Below are 13609 nucleotides of genomic sequence, written 5' to 3'. Positions count from 1 at the left end.
TTCTATAGATTAAAACTTTAAAAAAAAAAAGAAAAGAAAAATTCATGTGAGGACATTACTACTGAAACAGTTGCCAAAACTGGAATATAACAAAGCAAAGATGGCAGTGTAAAACCACATAAATATAAGGGTAAATGGTATATAGGAATATATTGTACCATTCTTGGAACTGTTGTGGAATTTTAAAAGTATTTCAAGATAAGTTTAAAAGAAAAACCTCGAGTGACTTCCAAAGACTCTAAATCAAACCCAGTCTTTACCATGGCCTTCCATAGTCCATGCCCCCCTTTCCTCTCTCTCCCTTGAACACTGAATTCCAGCCACTGCACTTTCTATTAGTCCACTAGCACTCTAAGGTATTTCACACAATAGCACCAGGCACTAGAGGCACTCTTTCTGTGCTCATGTGGCTAGCTAGCTCCATGCCCTCCTCTGAAATGGGTAACAGAAAATGCACAGTTTAGTGCTTAGCAAAAAAAAAAAAAAAAAGCCATAAAAATTTAAACGGGAGGTGCATGCTTGTTATCCACGATCACAAACTGGCCCTTGATCACTGATATCAGTATAGTTGGACCTCTGTATTCATGCAGATTCAACCAACTGTGGATCAAAAATAGCTGGGGAAAAAAGATGTATCTGTGCTAAACATGAAAAGGCATTTTTTCTTGTCATTATTCCCTAAGCAAGACAACATAACCACTATTTTCAAAGCATTTACATCATATTAGGTATAATAAGGAATCTAGAGAAGATTTATAATACACAGGAAGAGGTATATAGATTCACTTCAAACACTATGCCATTTTCTATAAAGGTCTTGAGCATTCACAAATTTTAGCATCTTGAAGGTCCTGGAATATGATTGTATTTATCTTGGGCTTTCTCTTGCTTTTCTTTATTTGATGACTCCAAGGGATAAATAAGTTTGCCTTGAGTGATAAGTAAAAGAATCTGTGCAGATTACAAAGCATCTTAGCCTTTGGGACACATATTTTTTAAGTTCTTAAAATTAATTCATTATCCAAATAAATCATATGGCACCACACAAATGGATGAACAAATAGATATCTATAGTATACAACTTTAACTACTTAGGGTACCATTATCCAAAAGTATTGGCCTAATCACCTACATAAGAGCATACCATCTACCAAAAACATTTAATATTCCCTTCTTTCAGAAAGCACAGCTTGATGTTGATCAAACCAAACTTTCCTATGAATAAGATTCTTAACATTTGATATTTGTGCATGTCAGCCACTGTCTGGCACATCAGAATGATGCATGAATTCTGGAACAAGCAGTTACTGCTCATGAATTCACAGCTATTTCCTCACTTTAGCTGAGGAAGAGACATCTTTAAAAGATTGCTATAATATGAATATGCAGAGAAAAATTAAAAGTACATGATAAAATTTCAAGGGGAAAACTGGCAGTATTACAAAGCCAATGAGAAACTGAACCTCTAATAATTCACAACTCATAAAAATGTCCTTAGTCATCATTGCAACCAAAATATCACCCCAACCTTTAGTCTCTGCCCCAGTTCTTGTATGATCAATATTAGAAAATACTTAAGCAACTTAGTCAGATGTAAGAGTGTTATAGAAAAGTGGGGGTTCTAGCTAGCCAAAAAGAAATTCAGAGCCAACAGAAGGGGAATGAATAAAAGGAAGTCTGTACTAAAGATATCTCAGTAGCACGCTAAAAAGAAAAAACATTATTAGCATAAAAATTGATCACAAGTAGAAAAGGGCTTCTAAAGTTCTTAAAAATAGTTAATTAAACAAAGATCACAAACTTGTTGCCCACGGATTGCACTCTGTGAGCAGATGTGTTTTGTCTGCCAGCCCTGTATTTGAGAAAATTTGAATTGGTTGCCAGCATTTAGTCAGGAGATTTCACATAACAATATTATTTATATTGAAAGACCTAAAGTCTGGCAACAGTTTGGCGCCAACTTGCTTCACTGCAACATTTGGGTAGCAGTCCTCCACCCTACCTATACACTGAAGATTACACAGGAAGGTTTGGGGGGGGGGGGGGACAGCACCTGAGGTTGAAGCTCCTGTCATTCTGAGTAGAACCCAGGTACCTGTCTATTTAAACGTGTCTCTGAGCATTCTAACAAGGATCCAGAGTTGAGATTCATAAGCCTACAGTTTTACATTTGGCATACACTCTTCAGTTAATCAGAGCAGCCAAATACACCACATTTTTCTTCCAGTCAGCCCATCCTCAATGGTACTGGGAGTTGCAAACCCATTTAATATCCCCCATTTAATCTTATTTAAACCACAGAGCTAAACAAAATACTGCCTAGGAAAGAGGGTCCAGTTCAGCAATATGAAATTTATTAGCTATAAACACTCTAAACCAACTTTACTCAAAGTGTGGTCCACAGAATATCTGCACACAAATCCTTGCTAAAACACAGATTTGCAAATCATGTTCCAGTCATACACATCAAAATCTCTAAGGATAAGCTCCTTAAACACAGTATACAATGAAAACCAGTGTCAGTTTCTAAGGGGATATTCAGGACTCTCTTCTCTACCTCTGACAACCATTCACCCACCACCTGACCATGAAGAACACTAACATGTGTTGGACCACACTACTGTTTCATAGGACAAATCAGTGAGGTTTAAGTCTCTTACATTTTCTCTCTTCCATCCACATGTAGCTTACTCTCTTTGGATCAATTCTCCCTTAGAATTGCTCTTTCATCATGCTCTTAGCCTCTCTATTGTCCACAATAGACATAGTAAAACACACTTGGTACCTTCATGTCTAGGAACATATAGACTTCTTGCTTCCCAAATAGGGAACAGAGGGAAGGAAGCATAATTAAAACACTAAAGATGCCTTTTTTTTCAGCTCCAGAAGAATCATTGCAGCTCATCTTTAGTGCCCATATATTGCTCTCAGGGACTGAAACAATATTTTTCAAGTACGACCCATAAATTATCTATATCCATATTACCAAGCAACTGGATAAACCTGCCTGCTGTATCCTGAGTCTCACCCAAAAAAAGCTTGTTGAATGAATAAGAGTCTTTTTCAAGAGGAACTCTAAGAAACTGTATTCTTAACAAGCTCCCCAGGTAGTTTTTATGCATGAAAAGTTTGAGAACCAGTAAGCTATAGGTATAACAAAAAGAATACCCCCCTCTAGAGCTCCTTCAGGAAATTCACAAGGGCATAGAGAAGCCACTGGCTAATGCTTCTGGTGTTCACAGCTGTCTCTACTCCCATAGTAGCACTTAAGCAATTCAGTACAGCTCCATGTAAAACAACCACATATTCTTTTTTAGTGTAACTCAAATTAACCAAAAAGAAGAAAAACAAGTGAGAAATACTTAAATCCCACTGTACACTAGCAGCGTTTAATCCTATAAAAATACAGATTAGCTTCAAGTCCAGAAAGCTTACAATTATTTGTCATACTACTTCTATTTTAAATTAATCCTACAGGATACCCAGCAAATACCTCTCAATGGAGTTCCAAGACTCTCCTATCCCTTTTATGCTTTCATACACAGCCTTTCCAAGGCTGCATGATATTGCTAACCAACATGTGGCAAAGAAGGCTCTAAAACAGTATGACAATTTTATGCTTGACTCAGGTAATCATAGCCCTCTTGAGGGGAATCTGCTCTTCAGGCTCACCTCTCCACTATTTCTGCCATCCACAATCCCCCCTGGAGGAACTGACAGCTCTTACACACTCGATTACACTCTACTGATTTATAGTGCCAAACAGCCATTCACATAAGGGCTCTCCATAAACATTACCGGATTATGCCAACTCAGGTGATTGATTCTGGACCTCTTAATGTGCCACCTTTCTCAAGAGAAACCTTATGTATCCAATTCTTTTCAGCTCCTCGGATAAGGCACACTATCACACCTCACACCTACTGCCTTTTCAAAACAAGACTGAAGTTAGGAGGCAATGAACTATAAAAAGGAAAACAGGTGAAAGCATTAGCAATGACTGAGGACAAAGAATATGAAAATTAAAGTAAACCTAATTCTTCTGCATGACCAAATACCTTCCTCTTATCATCACTGAAGCTACTGTTTCTTAAACTTTAGGGTGCCTGTGAATTATCTCAAAAATTATTCTAAAATGCACGCTCTCATTCAGACAGTCTGAGATGCAGTTCATGATGCTGCCTTCCTAACAAGCTCCCAAACACTGGTGACATAGTTGTTCTACCACTCAAGGTGGTGGTTGCAACAGTATCAGCTTCAGCGTCACCTTGCAGCTTGTTAGGGCTCTTAAGCCCACCCCAGGCCCAAGAAGAGCAAATCTACAGTTCAGTAAGACCAGTTCAGTTGATGAGTTCACACATTAGACAGCAGCTACCATGATCTTGTATTGGTTGTGAATCAAATTCACCTGGGACCTTTAAAAAATACCAGACCTCACAGCAAAGATTCTGATTCAATTGGTCTGGGATATTTAATTGTTCCCATGTTTGTTTGTTTCTAAGCATACCCGGGTGGTTCTAATAAGCAGCTAGTGTTGAGACCCAATGATTAAAAATACCCCACTGGGTAGGAGGAAATATAGAGTGACTGTTAATGGGTGAGGAATTTCTTTAGGGAATAATGAAAATGTTCTAAGATTGATTATGGTGATGGTTGCATAACTCTGTAAATGTACCAAAAACCATTAAATTGTACACTTTAACTGAATCAATCATACAGTATGTGAATTATATCTCAATAAAACTATTACATAAAAATTAAATTAAAATTTCAATAGCTTCCTATTTAAAAATAAAAAATAGCCTCCTTTGAACAATAATATGGAATTTGTTTCTATCCTGGAACCTGGCCCAAGAGTTTGAACTTCTTTTAAAAAGGGGGGAAAAAGTATTAGGAGCTGCTCATCTACTATGCAGGTTCAATTTTGGCCAAAGCAATAGATGAAGAAGAAATCTGAAATTAAAACCTTGAATCTCAAAGAATACCAAAGCATTAAAAAGAAAAACATACTTAACAATTTGGAACACTTTGCACATCCCAAGTTCCCATATTATTTTCAAATAAATAATTCTCTTTCTGCTTACCCTATTTAAAAGTAAAGCAGTGGGTGCAATCTATTACATTCTTCAAGGAAAACAATTTCCTAGGGCTAGCACTATGGTACAGTAAGTTAAGCTGCCAACTGCAACACCAACATCCCATACAACCTGATGGTTCAAGTCTCTGCTGTTTGGCTTCTGATCCAGTGCCTTGTTAATGTACCTGAGAAAGAAGCAAAAGGTGGCCCACAGGCTTGGGCCCATGCCACCCATATAGACCCGGATGTTTTTCCTGCTCCTGACTTCAGTCTGGCCCAACCCTAGCAACTGTAGCCATTTGAGGAGTCAACCAACAGATGGAATATCTCTCTCCCTCTTTCTCTCTCTTTCTCTCTTTCTCATTCCGTAACTCAAACAAATAAATGTAAAAAACTTTCGTGTGTTTGAAGATATTTGCAAAGCATGCTAAAATATATAAAATGTAAATCTGACCTTGTTTAAAAATGCACTTTAAATAAATCTAAAAATATATACATAGCCCAAGAAACTCTCAATAATGTATTAAAGAAAATAAGAGATCATAAATAGCACTAAAATTAAAGATCATGGTACTATATGAGATACTATTAACATTATCAAAAGGAAAGCACTACAAATATAGATAGTAGGTACCACTCTGTATTTTGGATGCTCACAGCTTCCCACAGGTGTAGAGTAAAATGGCTGAAACTACAGGTGTCATAGGCTCAAATCACTGATGGATCACAAGCAACATGAATTATTCTCTCTATTGGATCATAACAGCTCATGTAAGCCACCCCCCATGAAATAATGCCCTGTTTTGGATCCCATGGTCTCATTCTTTCAAAGCAGATACATCACCTAACAGAGTTTCTAGAACAAAATAAACTGGTTGCCTGCATCTTCCAGGTCTTCTGCTAAACTAAGGACTTTCCTCTCTTAAGAAATGACTCCCTGGACCTTTAAGACAATGAGTAAGCATATTTTCACAAGGGAGTATGATGCCTTCCCTTGTCCATCACTCCACCATAAAACCCAAAGTATTTTACAATTATTTCTGCTATGTGTGTTTTTTCTAAATAATTCTACCTTATTACATTCTACAGGTGACAAAGAAAAGGCAAATCAACACTCCTAACAAGTCAGTATGGGTAGTAATGCTTGCAAAGTGCCCTATTATTTTTTTATAGAAAGGAAGTTAACCTCCAAAATAAGTACATTTGCTCAATGGACTCTACAATTTCCATAGTACTGGACTATAGGTACATATTCTAGAGAAAAAAGAAAGACTTAGACTTTGCATAACAAATTTCAATTCCAAAGAAGCCATCCTAAAACCCAACTGACAATATTTAGCATGTTGTTAACTTTATCTCATTCCTCTGAGTTTTTAAAACACTAAATTCCTTTTGGAGTGAACTTGCCACTAAGAGAAAGTGGGTCAGGGGTCAGTCAGACTAAAGATTCCCAATCATGATATACATATCCTCCTGAATTTAATAACAAATTCTTAATAGATCATCATGTCTCAGCTCATAACTTAGTTATCCATCCATTCTTTCCTTAGAAAGATACAAAAAAAGGCTTACCTAATAGTATAGACACCCTGAATATTCTTCTCACCACCTTCTCCTTCCTTAACAGCTTGCATTTGTAATAATTTCATAATAGCTTTTATCAAGCCATGTGTATTCCTATAAAAAAATACAACACGTTAAATGTTAGACATGAAGTGAAAAATCCTTTTGTTAAAAAAATATATTTATGTACTTATTTGAAAGTCAGCTTTACACAGAGGAGAGGCAGAGAGAGAGACATAGAGGTCTTCCATCCAATGGTTCACTCCCCAGATGGCCACAATGTCTGGAGCTGTGCCGATCCGACGCCAGGAGCCAGGAGCTTCTTCCTGGTCTCCCATGTGGATGCAGGGGCCCAAAGACTTGGGCCATCTTCTACTGCTTTCCCAGGCCATAGCAGAGAGCTGGACAGGAAGTGGAGCAGCCGGGTCTCGAATCAGCACCCATATGGGATGCCGGCACTTCAGGCCAGGGCATTAACCCACTGCGCCATAGCACCGGCCCCATGAAGTGAAAATTCTAACCAGGTGCTTAATGCTACTGCTGTTAAGTAACTGAACATTTGCCAACCACATTGAACAGTAGCCACCCAAAGGCACTCGGCTCATTCCACAGCACATATCCAACACATAAAAAGGAGGAGAAATGGAGCTGAAGAATCAAACCTCCAACCCATCAATCATCTCCCTACATCCTATTGGGGGAAAATCACCCAGAAAAAAAACACAAACATTAGCCCACATAATTTCAGGCAGTGACCACATCAGTTAATCCTACTGAATGATCAAGTCTTTCATTTATAAATATTAGCAGACCATGAAAAATAACCAGACATATGAAATAGATCAGTGATACAAAAAAAATGAGCCAGGGGACCAGTCAGAGTAAATTATCTCCATGAAAACAGAATTAATGGAAGAGGAAACAGCACTTTAAATTTTTCTCTTATTTTCTGTAAGTGGTAGGAGGATAATATATCAAAAAGAAAACCAGCCTACATTTTTTAAACAAGAATCTCCCTAGGAGCTGGAAAGAAATACTAGAAATAAAACAAAAAAAAATTTGTTCAACAAAAAAGTAATTATTTTTGAATTATGGTTGTGAATATTTATTGAGCATCTACTGTGAACTAAGCAATCTCCTAAATGCTTAATACATATTGTCATTTATCATTCAAAACATACTTGATTATAAATAAATGTTAACTTTTAGTTAGGACAAGACATGAGTTTAGAATCATTTCCGGTATTTAGGTGAAATGTTACTGAGTGTATTTTTCTAATAGCATTTCAAGTTTTCCAGCTGACAACCAGCAGGTATATCTGCACTATCCAACACAATAGCCAATATCCACACATGGCTACTGAGCATCAGTAATAGGGCCAGTCCAAATAGAGAGGTGCTATAAGCATAAAACACATGCTGGTTTTAAAAGACTTGAGACATAAGAAAGAATGTAAAATATCACATGTAATTTTGTGTATTGGTTATATGTTAAAATAATATTTTTTGATATATTGGGCTACATAAACACTTAATTAAAATTAGCACCATCTGTTTCTTTTTACTCTTTTAATGTGGCTACTAGAAAATTCTGGTTAACATATGTGGCTTGCATTGGGGTTCATGTTGTACTTCCATTTCATTGCACTGCTGCAGACACTCACATGGTTTAGTTCCTAAGAAGATTCCCTAGGAAATATGGAGGTTTTTCTTGCAGTCTAAACATTTTCCAGTTTTATGTTTTCTCTTTCATATGGATGCTCTTATGACCATGTAGTATAGATTCACAGATGAGTCTTCTGTGACAGATTTCACACATGTATGGTTTCACCTCTCACGTTGTTTTGAAGGATAAATTAAAATATACGTGAAGTATCAATTGTTTTTTCAATATTTATACATACAATTGTACAATAAAGATTATAACTTTCTTCCCACATTACAAATAGGTTTTGTGAGTACTTTGTTAGTTAATGAATATGAAGCCTACAGTCTGACTAAAACTCACCTCAAATACACCCAAAAAAAAAAAAAACAGTATTTTCCATCTCTGCTTATAAAACCCTCTTTTCTTGTTTTCAAGCCTTTATCAGTCTACCTGAAATCTATTCTTGAAAAACTAAAAGGTGGTTATCAAATTCTGTGTGATTGCAGAGAGATGATAGCAGTTTGAATAATGCCAAAAATAAAAGTCTTGAATTATAAGAATACATAATCATTGGAGAAACAAGTATAAGACAGGATAGCAGAAAATTAAACTGCACTAAAATCTTCAAACTTAAAAAGCTACCAAGATCTAGGCAACATTTCTAAAGAAAATAATTTCTGACACCTCAAATCCAAAAATAAGTGGCAAATTCTATGAACCCTTAGATTTTATAAACACAAAATCTGTAAAATAAAGAACATTAGACTGACATCAATTCTAATTTGGTGCCAGAATTCTCACCTGAAAAACTGAAAAAAGAATGTATATGGACTGACCGGCACTGTGCACAGTAGGTTAAGCCTCTGCCTGCAGGGCTGGCATCCCATAAGGCAGAGTTACAGACAGGGAAAGAGAGAAAAAACAGAGCCCTTCCATCTGCCAACTTACTCCCCAAATGGATGCAACAGCTGAGCAGGGCTGATCCAAAGCCAGGAAACAAGAGCTTCTTCTGAGTCTCCCACATGGGTTCAGAGGCCCAAGCACTTGGCCCATCTTCCACTGCTTTCCCAAGCCATTAGCAGGGAGCTGAATCAGAAGTGGAACAGCCAGGTACTCAAACTACATCCATATGGGATTCCAGCACCGCAGGCTGAGGCTTAACCTACTACTCTAGAGTGCCAACCCTAAGAAATATTTTCATATATAATAGTTTAAAATTTTTTTTGTGAAGTTCTCCAGTTAAAAGATATTGTATGGGCTGGCGCCATGGCTCAATAGGCTAATCCTCCACCTTGCGGCACCGGCACAAAGGGGTTCTAGTCCCAGTCGGGGCAACGGATTCTGTCCCAGTTGCCCCTCTTCCAGGCCAGCTCTCTGCTGTGGCCCGGGAGTGCAGTGGAGGATGGCCCAAGTCCTTGGGCCCTGCACCCCATGGGAGACCAGGAGAAGCACCTGGCTCCTGGCTTCGGATCAGCGCGGTGCACCAGCCACAGTGCGCCAGCTGCAGCGGCCATTGAGGGGTGAACCAACGGAAAATGGAAGACCTTTCTCTCTGTCTCTCTCATTGTCCACTCTGCCTGTCAAAAAAAAAAAAAAATATATATATATATATATATATATATATATATATATAATGTATGAAAAATCTGAGGGGCCGGTGCTGTGGTGCAGCAGGTTAAAACCTGGCCTGAAGTGCCAGCATCCCATATGGGCGCTGATTCTAGTCCCAGCTACTCTTCATTTTTTTTTTTTTTTTTTTGACAGGCAGAGTGGACAGTGAGAGAGAGACAGAGAGAAAGGTCTTCCTTTGCTGTTGGTTCACCCTCCAATGGCCACCACGGCCAGCGCACTGTGGCCGGCACACTGCGCCAATCTGAAGCCAGGAGCCAGGTGCTTCTCCTGGTCTCCCATGGGGTGCAGGGCCCAAGCACTTGGGCCATCCTCCACTGTACTCCCTGGGCCACAGCAGAGAGCTGGCCTGGAAGGGGGGCAACCGGGACAGAATCCGGCGCCCTGACTGGGACTAGAACCTGGTGTGCCGGTGCCACAGGCGGAGGATTAGCCTATTGAGCCGCGGCGCCGGCCCCAGCTACTCTTCTTCCAATCCAGTCAGTAAATAAAAGAGCTAGGCTGAAGCCAGGAGCCAGAAAATTCATCCAGGTCTCCCACTTGGGTGGCAGGGGGCCCAAGTACTTGGGTCATATTGTGCTTTCTTCTCAGGGGCATAAGCAGGGAGTTTGATTAGAAGTGGGGTAACCAGGACTTGAACTGGCACTCTGATATGGGATGCTGGCACCACAAGTGGCAGCACAGCCTGCTGTGCTACAATGCTGGTCACTCATCCTTTCTTGAAATGAATTATCTACTTGTAAAATGATTATTTCCATGGGGCATCTCTCCATAAACTTAAATAAAATTAAATATCAATGATTTCGCAGGCGCTGCAGCTCACTAGGCTAATCCTCCACCTTAACGGCACCGGCACACCGGGTTCTAGTCCCGGTCGGGGCGCCGGATTCTGTCCCGGTTGCCCCCCTTCCAGGCCAGCTCTCTGCTGTGGCCCGGGAATGCAGTGGAGGGAATGCACCCGCATGGGAGACCAGGATAAGTACCTGGCTCCTGCCATCGGATCAGTGCGCTGCTCAGGCCACAGAGCGCCAGCCGCGGCGGCCATTGGAGTGTGAACCAACGGCAAAGGAAGGCCTTTCTCTCTGTCTCTCTCACTGTCCACTCTGCCTGTCAAAAAAAAAAAAAAAAAAATCAATGATTTCACCATTCTTCCACCCAGATTTCACCACAAGTTGAAGTTTTTTTTGCTTCCATATTAGCACAATTCATGTTGCCATGAAAGGACATCTTCTCAAACTGATGTCCTATCCTTCTTAGTGCCTCAAACCAGATCCTGTTTAGACATACTCTAAGTTAGTATGAGTTTATTTTGGTGACAAAAAAAAAAAAAAAATGAAATCCATGCATTTTTTTCAAAAAACACATTTCCATGAACTTTTTGAAGACCCTTCAAGCATGATAAATGAAGGGTTAATATCCATGAAACAAGAAAACAACAAAATAAAAATAATCTCAGGAGAGAAAAATGAGAGAATATAGATATGCAAATCACAGAAGAATAAAAATTCACAATATCCAGATTTGATGAGAATGGGGAAATTAAGCACTTCCATGTTGACAATACATTGGTTCAGCCTTGATGAAGAACAATTTAGCAGTATCTATGAAAATTTTAAGTGAACATACACTTTTTTCTATAAATTCCACTTCTAGGAATGCATCCTATACAATTATGCTTACATATACTGCAGATGCTATTACACCACATTTTGCTATCTTAAAAAAAATGGAAAAGAGAAAATACATGTTTGCCAATAAGAAAATGATTAAAATATAACACAATTGTATTACAGAACACTCTGCAGTTGTTAACAAGGATGGAAACAGATGTGTCTACGCAATGATATAGAAGGATTCCATCACACATTAAATTGGAAAACAGTTGGAGTGTATGTGCATACAAATGCTTTTTTAAAGGTCTACAAATGGGATTGCAATTTCACTCAAGTTCCTTGGTCTCTAATTCCATGTACCTGGATCTGACTTTAGATTACTCTAACGTTCCTCTCTATCTTGGGGGAAACCAAAACCATGATTTAGAGCAACCTGTGAGACACTTCCTATCCTGAAAGCTTCCTAATCCCACAATGTCCTGTTCATCAGGACCCAATTTAAAAAAAAAAAAAAAAAAAAAAAGATTTGTTTTTATTAAAAAAAAGAAAAATATTTTTTGTTGCTTTTTTTTTTAACTTTTATTTAATGAATATAAATTTCCAAAGTATGATTTATGGATTACAATGCCATCTCACTATTCCAAGTGATCAATTTCAGTTCACAATTGATCATAATGAAAGGACTAAGAGTCAAAGGGAGCACATAAACAAGTCTAGTACCTGCTAACACTAACCGATAGAATAAATAAAGGGGAGAGTGATCCAACATGGGAAGTGAGATACTCAGCAGACTCATAGAATGGCAGATGTCCTAAATAGCACTCTGGCCTCAGAATCAGCCCTAAAGGCATTCAGATCTGGCTGAAAAGCCCATGAGAGTATTTCAGGCATGGAAAAATATTTTTAGAAGAAGTTCTACCCCTTATTACTTTCACTATCTTAAAGTGCTACTTTCCACGAGTAGGCACACCATTTTTAAAAATTAGTTTAAAAAAATGAAAGGTTTATAATTTCAAGGTGAAGAAAGACTCTCTGAACACAAACAGAATTTTCAGCCTGACCTTCTGGATAGATGGTATGAGCTGAAATTTAAATACCCATAAATAATGAAATAACAAGTTATCTTTTATTTAGGACCTGTCTTCAGCCACAGTTTAGCATGGGCACAAAAATAAGTTGTTTAATTTGAGAAAGTGGGCTTCTGAGGAATATTTTCAGCAACTGGAATTAGCCTTTAGAAAAGCAGTCTTCATGAATGTGAGGTACACACAGGTATACAGAAGAGTTAATTAGCAAATCAAAGTAAGGACTTTAATCAGGGCAAAAAAGAGCTGATTAGATATTATGCCTATCTTATTCATAGTATAATGTGTTCAGGGGAATATCATTAACCAAAAAAAGCATATCTAGCTGCCTACTGGATACTCCCACTGCAGTATGTGTATTGTGCCTGATGTTCAACTTCTCCAAAATGGAAGACATGCTGTACTTGCACACCTGGGCTTCTAATGTTTCTTATCTATCAGTAGGGCAGACATCTTCACATTCCATCCACCTCAAACACCTCATCCCTAAAATATCTCACAAATCTATTTCCCCATCTCTACTGCAAGCAAACACCATCTCTCACCTGAACTAAGCAATACCCACCAAAATTAAACTAATCTCCTTCCTTGATCCATTCTATCTGTCTACCTCAAAAACCAATATTTTTAGTTTTATCTTCATACTTCATACTACAACAAAATCTATCTTTTTGGAGCCATGGATACCCACTAGATAAAACATTTAACGAGTATGTGTTTTGCACAACAATTAGGGAATCACTTAGGATGGCCCATATCCCATATGGGATGCCACTCCCATATGGGATTTCAAGTTCAAGTTCCATCTCTGCTCCGGATCCAGCTTTCTGCTAATGCACACCCTAGGAAAGCAGCAGATGATGAATCCAGTATTTGAGTCCCTGATACCCACATGGGAGATCCAGAGGGAGTTCCTGGATGTCTACAGCATCCAGGAAGTGAATCAGCACATAGAAGACCTCTCTCTGTCTCCATCTCTCTCTTTCAAATAAAA

The 13609-nt window shown here is 38.6% G+C and overlaps 1 protein-coding gene across 4 annotated transcripts in view; it reads right to left on the bottom strand.

The window, feature by feature from the left end:
* FOCAD (focadhesin) overlaps positions 1-13609 on the bottom strand; it is a 381374-nt gene that overhangs the window by 312881 nt on the left and 54884 nt on the right. For all 4 annotated transcript variants that reach the window (XM_002708074.6, XM_017340978.4, XM_017340982.4 and 1 more), the window contains exon 5: positions 6650-6754. In XM_002708074.6, the coding sequence (XP_002708120.1) occupies positions 6650-6754 (105 nt within the window). The remainder of the gene's footprint in view (positions 1-6649; positions 6755-13609) is intronic.

Source organism: Oryctolagus cuniculus, chromosome 1 (assembly GCF_051225735.1).
Source record: "Oryctolagus cuniculus isolate XC-2025 breed Fujian yellow rabbit chromosome 1, ASM5122573v1, whole genome shotgun sequence".
In the NCBI taxonomy this organism is placed as follows: Eukaryota; Metazoa; Chordata; class Mammalia; order Lagomorpha; family Leporidae; genus Oryctolagus; species Oryctolagus cuniculus.
The sequence above is the reverse complement of the archived record's forward strand: the minus strand, read 5'-3'. Positions and strand labels throughout refer to the sequence as shown.